Consider the following 13,092-nt stretch of genomic DNA (forward strand, 5'->3'; position numbering starts at 1 on the left):
TGAGGAATAGCTGGTTAAAGTTTGTCGGGTACTTGCCGATACACCCTGTATAGATGTCACCTGTGACTGTTAAAAACATATATTTTTTTAAAGTGCCATCTGTTGGACGTAAAAGCAACACGCGCTATTGTTTCTCTATCTGCACAGACTGACTTGAGCGACAGCAACGCTTGGCGGGGTACAACTAGTAGAAAATAAATATATAATTTTTGAAATACTTATCAAAATTTTGAATGCAAACATAATTAAAAAAAATAAATTTGAATATAAAGCGTGGTGTTTTCTCTTTCTGACACCGTTTAGATCATATTTCTCACCATGACAACAATTTCCATGAGATGTTCCCAAAAGCAAACAAAATAATGTCTAAGGGGTGAAAACTATGCGCAGGAATGTCGGACGTCCGAAACTTCAGTGTTCTCGGCTCTCCATTCAGTGCAGGAGTCAGGACGTCGATGAGGGGAGGATGCTGCTTCTTCAAGACTATCGGAGAGGGGGTCACAATCATCAGCTGAGGAAACGAATCGAGATAGAAAGAAAAACACACCATAAAATTTTCCATAAATTTCCCTTTATTAAGTGTAATTCTCTCTAAAGCGTTGCAAGCGCCATTGTTCAGATATGAATATGGCGTCGCCATGCAACAAACGATAGTTCGCCTCCAATATACCACATTTATCAAACACGTTTTCAGATATTCAACATATTATATAAATATCGTTTCAGATATATGACATATTATATCAAACTCAGTTCTGATACATAACATTTATTATCAGTTTCAAATGCATGACGTATCATAAGAAATATCTGTTTCAGATATAATATGAAATATTTATTATACCAATATCGGTTTAAGATAATCTCGGTTCCGATATATGATATTATATTACATCAGTTTCAGATAGATGACATATTGCATCTGAATATCGGTTTCAGATAAATGACATATTACAATATATCGAACCTCCGCATTAAATACAGCATTCTCAAAATATAACTTAAATCACACGCTGCAGTTCCGTAATAATTATATGTAATTATATGCACAATTACACATAATATGTATGTTATTATATATTTTTACGTAACATCGATGCGTTCAAACACTAAGACATATTTCAAATATAATACAAGTCAGAACAGTGGGATTATATGAGGATATTATTATACGCCAGAAGCTTTGACTTTGAGTCAGGAATTAAGGCAGCCGACCTAGGAAGTGTTGACCTGAACATAAATAAGGATTGACCTAACTTTAAAACATATTTAAACTATATGACCTGAATTTAAAACAGTTTTAAAGTGGGTAAGCTAACTTTTAAACAGTTTTAAAGTAGGTGACCTAACTTTTAAGCAGTTTTAAAGTAGATGACCTGACTTTTAGGCAGTTTTAAAGTGGGTGACCTGACTTTTAAGCAGTTTTAAAGTAGATGACCTGACTTTTAAGCAGTTTTAAAGTAGGTGATCTGACTTTTAGGCAGTTTTAAAGTGGGTAACCTGACTTTTAAGCAGTTTTAAAGTAGGTGACCTGACTTTTAAGCAGTTTTAAAGTAGATGACCTGACTTTCAGGCAGTTTTAAAGTGGGTGACCTGACTTTTAAGCAGTTTTAAAGTAGGTGTCCTAACTTTTAGGCAGTTTTAAAGTAGATGACCTGACTTTTAAGCAGTTTTAAAGTAGATGACCTGACTTTAAAGCAGTTTTAAAGTAGGTGACCTAACTTTTAAGCAGTTTTAAAGTAGGTGACCTGGCTTATATCAAGCAAAATGAGGATATTTATCGCGAATACCCTCATTCTAATTATCGAAATGGAGCAACACCTATCGCGGATACGTCAATTTCAAAACACTAAATAAAGCAATCGGGTTTTATTCTAGGTCACCAGATGTTAAATTTAATAAAAGAGACCTAATAAAAAAGCTAGGATAATAGATTGTAAACATTAAATTAATGAGAGGTCACTCAGTCAATCAGTTGGAAATTAGGTCTCCAATAATTAAATAGAGTCATGTTTTTTAATAAGTGCAGACCTAGGTATCGGCTTCCTTGCTTTTTTTTTTCTTACGCCTATTAATTTTTTTACAATCGTCATTAATAAGGTCATCGATAATAGGGACAAAAAAAACTAGAACATTTTTAATTCATTGGAAACGAACCATGATTTTGATATCAATTGAACACTGTACGGAAAATCCACAGAAGTACGAGAACCATACCTATTTGAAAATAAACTGACTAATTTCCTTGCGACTCACGAAATGATGAAATCAAACTTTCGTTCAAAGTAGAATTTCGATATCAAGAAAGTAAGGGAGAATTGTGCTTACACCGGGCACACGGACGCCCTTCTATCAGTTTTCTCTTCAGTGCATTTGATGGTATTACCTTATGTCAATAATAAATTTACCTAAGTAGAAAAAGAGAGTTTATTTATATTTAATATCGGCATATCTGTTGAATTAGATTTTTTTTACCATCATAAATTCCTATAACAGTTGGACTGTAATAAATTTTTTTTGTTTCACATAGTAATTTGTGTATTTTAAGTCTGATTTGGTTTTTACTAAATTTGTGACAAGTCACTGGGCGTCAGTATCTTTTTAAAAATAGTTTTAGTTGCATTTTGTGACTAGTTTGCAACATGAAAGATGTTGTAAGATTGCAATTGAAAAAAAAGTAGGAAAAAAGGGCAAATTGTAATAGAATGTCATAGTCCAGACAGATTTGAAACAAGAATGTCAGAATTACAACAGATTTGAAACAAGAATGTCGGAATTGCTACAGATTTGAAAAAAGAATGTCAGATTAGAAACAAGAATGTCGGAATTGCTACAGATTTGAAACAAGAATGTCGAAATTATAACAGATTTGAAACAAGAATGTCGAAATTATAACAGATTTGAAAAAAGAATGTCGAAATGATGACAGATTTGAAACAAGAATGTCGGAATCACTACAGATTTGAAAAAAAGAATGTCAGATTTGAAACAAGAATGTCGGAATTGCTACATATTTGAAACAAGAATGTCGAAATTATAACAGATTTGAAACAAGAATGTTGGGATTTCAACAAATTTGAAACAAGAATGTCGAAATTTCAACAGATTTGAAACAAGAATGTTGGGATTTCAACAGATTTGAAACAAGAATGTAGAAATTTCAACAGATTAAAAAATAATCGAAACTAGCAGGTAAAAACTCGCTACCATGGGTAGATGCATCTAAATGAAAAACTTCAACAGTTCTCTTAGAATATTAGAGATGGCAGCACTTCCGTTTGTAGCGAGTATGTGTTTCTACGACAGACCTTAGCGTAATACTATTGTAACGGACTTGTAACAAGAAAGTTGCAATTACAAAAGGTTTGATAAGTGTAACGAGATAAATTCACAGAATTTACAAAGGAATCGTGATTTTTACCTCAAACCATTTTGTATGTATCAAAATGATCAAATTATCGTATTGAATAATTAATGAAGGCATATCTTAGCAATGAATGAACACTTTTTTTGCATTTTTTCCAATACTCCACCAATGAAACTATCGGTACCAGAATTCGGACAAATCTTATAATATCAGTTGAATTTCACGAATTACTTTTACAGTTTGTGGTATTTCATACGTTGGGGAGTTTATCAAACGTTTGACGACAATCGAATAGACTTAGCTGGCGACGATCGACGATTTTCAATTAAAAAAATTACAACATTCCCCTTTGAACACCGATTCTCGGTCTGTTTAATCTTTTGGACAAATTGCGACCGGCCGTCAAGCACAACGATCTTGTTTTTGTGCTTGTCGGCTTGTCACAATTTGATCAAAAGCTGAACGGCCGAGAATCGGGGACTGAAAAATGACTATTATAGGGATTATAGCAACCCTAATTCGACGAGTGTTGTCAGGCTGAGAAACTAAGAAATCTCTCAACAGGGCGATGCTGAGAGCATCTATCAAGTTTCAATGTAATTTTCTTTATATAATTTATATATTCAGATTTTTCTGTGACTAGGACCGACTTCTGTGCTTCACCGGGCGTTTAATATATTATTTTAATAAATAAAATTAACCAATATTTTGTTAAATATACATAAATATTATGAATTTGTTTACACAGTATGGCTTCACCAAATTCAAATTCGGAACTTTTCACTGTTCCAGAAACTGCTCTATCAACTGAGCCAATCCGCCTATTTGTCAATCAACAAATAAGGATTCGATTCATATAATAATCACTTTCTATAAAAAAAATTATCAAAAAAATCGTAACACAAAAATATTTGAAGTAAAAAAAAAAATGTCAAAACTTTTGAATACAATAATTTTATCATTTTTGTTTGTTTTTACAGTTTGTAAGGTTGAATTAATTGTATACTATTGTATTTGTTTATATAAAGAGAAGAGAAACTCTTATAAATTGGTCGATGCTCTCTCACTGTTTGCTTGACGTCTCACTGTCAGCTAAAGTTATCTCACCGTTTGATTGACGTTGTCTCGCTGTGAGCTTAAGTTGTCTCACTGTTTGGTTGTTGTTTGACGTTGTCTCACTATCAGCTAAAGTTATCTCACTGTTTGGTTGTTGTTTGACGTTGTCTCACTATCAGCTAAAGTTTTTTCACTGTTTGGTTGATGTTGTCTCGCTGTCAGCTAAAGTTATCTCACTGTTTGGTTGTTGTTTGACGTTGTCTTACTATCAGCTAAAGTTTTTTCACTGTTTGGTTGATGTTGTCTCGCTGTCAGCTAAAGTTATCTCACTGTTTGGTTGATGTTCTCTCACTGTTTGTTTGACGTTGTCTCACTGTCAGCTAAAGTTATCTCACTGTTTGGTTGATTTTCTCTCACTGTTTGTTTGACGTTGTCTCGCTGTCAGCTAAAGTTCTCTCACTGTTTGGTTGATGTTCTCTCACTGTTTGGTTGATGTTCTCTCACTGTTTGTTTGAGGTTGTCTCGCTGTCAGCTAAAGTTATCTCACTGTTTGGTTGATGTTCTCTCGCCGTTTGGCCGACTCTCTCTCCAAGTTTGTTAGGTTAGGTAGAAGCGCTCCCATCACTTATCCCTGGACTTGGGCATGGTGACAATGTCCCTCAGGTTGAGGCTGATCTTGGGTTTGTGCTTGGGCGGCTGGAAATAGAAGTCAAAGCGCTTGAAGGACTCGATGTCCCGCTCCGTCGAGTCCAGCTCGTTGAGGTTGGTGATGGACGCGTCTGGCGCGAACACGCTCCTAGTGTCCGCTGGAACAGACAGTTACAGGACGTTAGTCACATCAACATACAACACATGCACAACCAATAAACCTAACCTAACTAATGATCACGCCATTTCACGAGGACAGAATGCCATACTACACTTTTCAGGCATTTCATTCTCATTCATACATACTCTTCTGTTTACAATAGGAGGATACAAATTTTTGATTCATTTAACCTCTTAAACACAAGCGTATCTATATGAACACATTTAAAAATTGTTTCTATGAATATAACTAGATGTTATGAGGAAACTACGTATATTGTTGGCTTAATTCGTAGAATGGGTAATTACCATTTGTCAAATTTAAAAGGAGACATACCTAAGTGGAATTTTAACGAATTTGAAGCTGGGCTAATTTTAACATCAAAAATCAATTAAAAAAATGGAATTACGCAGTCTAAAAAAAGCCAATGATATGATAGAGTATTTCATTTTTTTTTTTTAAATATACTAACACATTATTATTATTAAGATGGTACAATTAACAAAAACATTGTTTTGCAAAAAAACAAGTAATTTATAGCGAAAATATAATCAGTTGGCGCATGACGAAAATTTTGTGGCGGCACACAATCACACAATTACGGCGGGCGTCACCGACTTCTTCCACAAATCACTTCCGCATCATATATTCTCCTTACACTCTTTTCTCGTTATCTGCTGTACACGCCCAAATCATCTAAGTGCGATATTTGTTCACGGTTGATATTTGTCACATGAGAAAGGGTGATGTAAGCGTAATGAGTAAGATTAAGAAAGGGACGCTTAGATGGTTTGGGCATGTAGAGCGAATGAGCGAAGATAGGAGTGTAAGGAGAATATATGATGCAAATGTAAATGGTAACAGAAGTCGGGGACGCCCGAGGAAGACATGGCATGATCAAGTGAATCAGATACTCGAGTCGGGCCATGTCAAGAGTCAGAATAATAGAAGAGTATGTATGAAACGATGTATGAATGTGAATGAGGCAAGGAGTGTGTCTCTGCCTACCCCTGCAGAGAAACGGCGTGATGGTTAGTTAGTTAGTTAGAAAGGGTCGTTTCTACGACTTGTTTTTGATTTCAACAGATTTTCTGACCTCCGTGTTTTCTCCCTCCTACAATATGATCACTCCTTCCTTTCCTCAAAAAAACTCTCCACAAACCATCCCCAAAGATGACATAGGCCCCGAGGGAATATATTTTCCTCAAAGCCTCCTGTGTGGAGTTAACGTAAAAATAAATAAAATTTCAACCAAAAAAACTTCTCATGTAGTAACTGCCAAAGGGTTGTTTGAACTAAATAATTTCATAGTACGCACAAAATAATTTTCCTTAGGGACTCTCCTGTGGGAGTTTAATGTAAAAAAAAAATATATACATATGTATATGAGTTGAAACAAATAAAGAAAAAGAAGGTTTCAAATAATTTAAAACTCAGAAGTTTGGACGATTATGGAAAAAACGAATGAAAACTAAATTAAATAAAAAATTTCGAAATGTCCGTACCCACCTCTGTAAAAGTCATCAGCCTTCTGAGTGCCGTTGGACGCCCGGTTGCTGCCAATGACGCCCACCGACTTCTGGTCGCCGTGGTAACTGGCCGTGGTGGACGAACCGATAGGTCCGTACCCGCCAAACCTCGACTCATCGTCAGGCCGCCGAGCCTCGAGCGGCTCCCGGCCCGTCCAGGTGTCCATTCCAAACTCCGTCTTGACGCGGGGATAGCAATCGAGATCTCTGTTGGGATGGCTGCTTGAAAAGATGCTCTCGCTCGGAGTGAATTCCGACGAACTTCGCGTCAGCGTATTGTCTCGTATAAAATTGTTTTCGTTGTTCACGTATTCCGCGGGATGTGGCTGTTGTCTCGGCTGCTGATTGAGATTTAGATTTAAATACCCGTCAGTCTGACGGGAGTGATTTGATGTCGAAACGTACGCGGCATTCTGATTGCCGTAGCCGAAGTTATTCGCCGAAGCGCCATAGTTGGACATTTCCGGCATGCGAATGTCTCCGATTCGTTCGCCGCCGGCGTTCGGGCTTTCAGACACGCGACCGAACATAGGATTGTAGCAGTTGTTCGGCGCGGACATTGGCTGCTGTTGCAGCATCGTGACGTACGGTGAAAAATCTGCGTAGTTTCTTCCGTCGATCCGCCCGGTTTCCGGCGGCGAATTGTTTTGCATCTGATGGACGTTGATTGTTTCTGATGTGTCGTGGTTGGCCGGCGTGGGTTCGGCGGGCGAGTTGGAACTGGAATTCGATACCGAATCGTATACGGAATTAGTTCCGCTCGAAATGACGGAGCCGGTCATCAGCCCGCTGGAACTTGACGAATGCGAAGATCGCAACGGAGGCTGGTTGACTTGTTGACCGTATTGATTATAAGTATGATAGAAGTTTGGCTGTTGGTTCGGATTGGTCAAATATTCCTGGTACGGTTGGTAGTTGTTTGGGCGGTCGGGGCCAGTGCTGTTGCTTGTGTTGTTCCACTGCTTGTTGACCGGGTTTGGATAGCCGGGCTGTGGGCCGCTGCGGTAGGACTGCTGCTGTTGGTGCCCCTGGCCGATGGGAAGGTTGCCCCCGGGAAGTTGGGAAGTTTTTTGGTCGGACTGGATTAGAGATATCTCGACTGAGTTGGCGGAGGATGAATCCTGGAAAATTAGAGAGTAAAGAATGTCAGAAATACTTTCAGCTTACTCGCAAGGAAATTTCATTTTAGAAGGGTTGGGATGTTTTAATTTCAAATCCACAAAGATTTACAGAAACAATAATTTTATTACATTTGGACGAAAGTTATATACAATATTCTCTCAGTAATATAATTGGCCGGTATTCCCACGTCCACTTTGGTAGTTCTTGGTGTACCTAGACAGGAGGGCGCAGCCAAGTACACTTGCTTTAGTTATCTTACTCGTACAGTCTCTATACCTCCTTAATGTAATAATAAAAAAAATAATAAATACTGAATTCTTACTAAATTATGGACGTTCTGATTCAAAATGTCTCGGTAAGTTTGCTTGTTAACATTTTCATGTTTGATTTAAAAAAATATTTTTTATAACTATCAATGTTTATTTCAAATACAAACATTGCAAAGACAATTTTATCCAGTTACTAAAATGGTATTTCTTTAAACGACAACTACAAAAATAAGCAGTATATAGCACATTTTAGATAGCTCGGAAGCATTCCGAAATTTTGTGAAATTTCACCATGTCATTGGGACTTGTTGGTAAATTATTTTAAAACTATTTTGTATACCAATCTTCCCAAAAGTTAAGAAAGTCTTGTACTGTAAATAGATGATTTTGTCGTGCAATACATTCAATAATAAACAATGTATTGATTGATTGGACAGAGACAAGGGAACGTACCATCTTGGGGTAGAAGTGCGGCTGTCCCCGGGGATGCTCCTCGTTCCCCGTGACCGGAGACCACACCGACTGCTGTTTAACCTCCGAATAGGGCTGCAAATACAACTAAAACATTAACCCATCCGGGGCCTAGGAGTCCAAAGGCATCATGAAAACTAGTTTTCTTTCGACAACACATTTTTCAGGAATATCTAAAATTCAATTGGTATTGTTTGAATATAATAAACATTGTTATCAGACATGCTAAAGTCGGTTATCTGTGCTGTGCGTTAATCCTACGCAAAAACTGGTTCAATGAATTCAAATTTGCTTTGAATTTAAGTGTCATCTTCAAAATTCAAACTGATTATAAATAAAAATGTAAATATTTGTTTGTTCAAAATCTTAAATCTCCTAAAGTTCTTCGACGATTGCTTTGAAATTTTGACGTTGCATTCAAAATACGCATGTGTTTTTATATATTTGTTTGTTATATAGATGTCACCTGTGACAGGTAAAAACAAACTTTTTTTCAAAAACAGCGCCATTTGTTGGATGTAAAAGCAAAATGCACTTGTGTTTCTCTATCTGCACAGACAGACTGAGTCACAGCAACGAGTGGCGGGGTACAGCTAGTAATATAATTTCAAGCCTGGAACTAATTTTTCAAGAATTCGCTTTCCTGTCATTTTTCACTGAAAATCATTTTAATTGTCATTTTCAAAATTTTAACTGATGAGTCAAGAAAAGAAGCGTAACAATATAAAATTGAAAAATACATAATTTCGATTATTTTCAGTACATAACAATGAAATGTCGCCATTCTTACAATAAATAGTTGTTGGTTTAATAGTCAGCCTAAAGCGTTGGTCGGGGTTCGATTCTCAGCAGTGATTATTTCAGTTTCAATAATAAAAATCACACATACCTGTTCATCTCTTGGATTCTGCTGAAACAGCAATGATCCAAACAGCTTATCCTGTTCCGAGTGCCCAAACGGAGTGTAGAACCCTTCAATCTCCTCGTCGGCTCTTCGCGGAGTACCCACTGGCTCCGGTCGAACCTGGTATCCCTTTTCCTCCTTCCTGAGATGCTTGTTACTTCCAATCGGAGACGGCGCCACAAACTGATCCTGATAATCGCAGTTATTATTGCTGTTCCGAGCTTCGGAATCTTCGTTGGAACTTGTATTGAAGAGCGAATAGCCTCGATCCTTATTCGGGGCAAAGCTCAAATTCACCGCGGCGTTTTTTTCAATTGGCGCCGCATTAGGATGCTGTTTTAAACCGAGATCGGCCATTCTTCCGGTGATTTCGCGCGAAGCGTCGGTATTACCGACTGGGGTATTACTCATTAATATGACCGGAGAGTTGGAGTTTGTTTCTTTCGCTTGTCCGCCGAGCGCCATCATGTTCTGTTGGTGAACCATGGACATCAACGGGTTGCGTATGGTGAACATGCCGTTTGATGTTGGCGTGATGGTCGCTTGGCATTGATTTGGCGGCATCGGAATCGGGTCGGGGATTCTGATACTTTCGCCGACTCTTTTACCGGTCTGTTGGTGCAGACTTGACACGCTCACCGAGGGTAGCGTTGGATGGAACATTGGATTTCTCAGCGTGACCATGCGCGGTTCGTCTCCGCGCGGCCGATTGTGCGTCGTGCTGGTTTCAGATTGGACCAGGAGATTCGGCGGGGGTTTTTTGGATTTTTTCTTAGATTTTTTGGATTTTGCGTTCGAGGGTTGTGATTGGGGTGGGACGGGCGCAGGTTGTTGCGATTTCATATCTGGAAACAAGAATTTGTATATTATTGAAATTTATTTATAATCATCGAAGATATAAATCGACAGAAGTACGTGTGGGAGTGTCAGTGTGCCGTGAGGTTAATTCAAAATAATATATAGTATATTTGCGGCACTTCCAGAGTGGAAGATACTCTCAGTATTGCCCTGGTGTAAGACCACCATTCAGAAAAGAAGCGTTGCTTGAAATAGCTCTGGCCGTGTTTGGTGACCAGATCCGAACAGCCAGGTACTTCCCCACCTTCCTCTTCCCCTCCCCACTACCTTTAGCCTCCCAATATACCCCAATTAAGGATGCCATAGTGTCACTGGCTCCAGACGGTGGGGAGCAGTTGGGTATGATTTCACACGTAGGAATATAACATTGGTAAATCCACAATATCCGATTTCAAAGACAAAATAATATAATTTTCCACTACATGGAAAACGTCAAACTCTCAAATGTTTCCAAAATCCAGTTGTTTCTTAAAGATTCCAGTAATCCAAACATTAGTTAAACCAAACAGACTCAGTTTTTAATTGTTCATATTAAGAGTAAGCTACAAGCCAAAAATGTGTATATTCTTGGTATAACTTATATTGTAGATAATAGGAATTAAAATCGCTTGACAAACGGAGTCTAGAAACGTTCGATTTCAAGCACAATACTGGTTTTTATTTGTTTTGTAAATAATTTTATAAGAAAGCAAAAAAGTTAATCAAGTGAAACTGTCACAGATAATCTTAGCTATAATACTGTATTTTTTTAAAGTTGTTTCTATTGAAAAAAAATATCTTTTAGTGGTTTACATTTATATTTTTTACTGAGTAATTTATATTTTTATTTGTATTCTACTCAAGCGAAACGATAGGAAAACCTTCAATTTATCTAAAGCATATTTTTTGGTATTCATAATGTACACCAATTCGTTATAAAGATTAATCAAAATAGTGATTTGGCATTAAGCTTCGCCTTAAAGAGATACTGTATATACATAGCGACCACAGCTTTCTTTGTCATTTCTCAAAGGTCCAATTTGAATATTGTTGAATGAGTGAGTTGGTCCCTTACCCCTGGCTGCCTGCAGCTTAGTGGTGTCCACCATGATGAGAGCCGGGGGCGCCACCACGGGGGGAGAAGGCCGACACTCGGGGGCCACGTTACTGAGCTTCACAGTCGGCTGGAACAAACAGGCATACCATTCTATTAATTATCTAACTTCTGTTTAGTCAAGAGCGGCGACTGCGACTGCAGACTGTGGAAGATGATTGCGGCAGAACGGGAATGACTGGGGACTGGAGGAGAACAACGAGGCACCAGATATTGATGATTAGACATCAGGCATACGCATGTTTGAGCATTTGATTTCATTTCCCTTACCGCCTATGTCTTCTTTGTGGAGCGTCTTTATAACAAAAGGAAAGAGAGGAAGTTCTGATTATTTTACAACAATAACATTCAATGACAGCTGTCGTGTTTTTATTTCACTCTTGAAATATCTCAAAATAAAATAAAAAATTCTAGCTAAAATCTAAATATCTATATTTTAATAGCTTTAATAGTGAAGTGAAGTTATACTAATTAATATTTCGTGCCAAAATGACTACACGAGCAACTGCAAAAACACTAAATACTACGGACACCCAACTCCTCCAACTTCTTGACAAAAAGTTTGAAGAATTTAAGGTACAATTTCTGGAAATCATCAGAAACGAGTATAAAGAAGAAATCGAGGAATTAAAAAATAAAATATTAACTCTAGAAAAAAAAATTGATACGAAAAAAAACAACAACCTTGAAAAAACTCTGGAACAAAACGCCGTAAAACAAAGTGAATTTAAAGAATTACAAAAAAAATTGGATGCTAACGAACAACACGCACGCATTAATAACATATCATTGGGATACCAAAAAAAAAAAAGAGAACCTGACGGAGATTATCAAAAGGATCTATTCAGAATTAAATATAGTAAGCGACGACATTGAATACGCCACCCGAGTCACCCCCAAGGAGAAGATTGAAGGAAGACCGCGGAATATTATAGTAAAACTAAAGGGCAGGAAACAGAAAGACGAAATCATAGCAGCAATCCGGACAAGAAGGGGCCTAACAGCAGAGGATATTAACTTTAATGGAAAACAACGGATCTATATAAATGAACATTTAACTCATAAAAACAAAGTACTCTACAAAAAGGTCAGAGAGTTTACCAAAATTAATAAATTCAAATTCTGTTGGATCAAAAATTGTAAAATTTATGTAAGACTTAATGAAAACACAAATCACCATTGCATAAATAATTATAATGATCTAGAAAAACTAAAAACATACAATATTTCCATCAACTAACTTTCAATATCGACATCTTCAATTGCGAATTTACTAAATATAAAATGACCTTAAAAGAGTATTTCACTGATGTTTCTTGAATTGATGTTTCTGATGTTTATGTTTCTAGTATTTATATATTTATAATCCTGTTATGGTATAATTTATATGCACAACATTGTCTTCTTATGGTTATGGTTATGATATGATTTATATGCACAATATTGTTTGTATTCTTATGGTTACCAATGTATCGATAATCCTTTATTTTATATAAATTTTAGTTTTTTTTTTTTTTTTTCCCCTTTTTTTTTGTTGTATTATTTTGTTCTATTATTTTATACAATCTTTTATTTTATATAATTATAACTTCACATTTCTCATAAATTTAATTAT

General features: G+C 36.9%; 1 protein-coding gene across 4 annotated transcripts in view; it reads right to left on the bottom strand.

The window, feature by feature from the left end:
* Window positions 1-549: 549 nt before the first annotated feature.
* The window catches only part of LOC149415937 (uncharacterized), a 98,132-nt gene continuing 85,589 nt past the window's right edge, over window positions 550-13,092 (bottom strand). For 3 of the 4 annotated variants that reach the window (XM_089641519.1, XM_089641520.1, XM_089641518.1), the window contains exons 45-49: window positions 11,439-11,547; window positions 9,512-10,371; window positions 8,605-8,697; window positions 6,741-7,881; window positions 550-5,229 (exon numbers count right to left, since the gene is read on the bottom strand). In XM_089641519.1, the coding sequence (XP_089497645.1) occupies window positions 5,045-5,229; window positions 6,741-7,881; window positions 8,605-8,697; window positions 9,512-10,371; window positions 11,439-11,547 (2,388 nt within the window). In that variant the 3' untranslated portion in view covers window positions 550-5,044. Of the gene's footprint in view, window positions 5,230-6,736; window positions 7,882-8,604; window positions 8,698-9,511; window positions 10,372-11,438; window positions 11,548-13,092 lie in introns of all 4 variants that reach the window. The other variant, XM_089641521.1, reaches the window with a different exon arrangement.

This window comes from Hesperophylax consimilis, chromosome 17 (genome assembly GCF_061612785.1).
Source record: "Hesperophylax consimilis isolate HC1 chromosome 17, BYU_Hcon_1.0, whole genome shotgun sequence".
Taxonomy (NCBI): domain Eukaryota; kingdom Metazoa; phylum Arthropoda; class Insecta; order Trichoptera; family Limnephilidae; genus Hesperophylax; species Hesperophylax consimilis.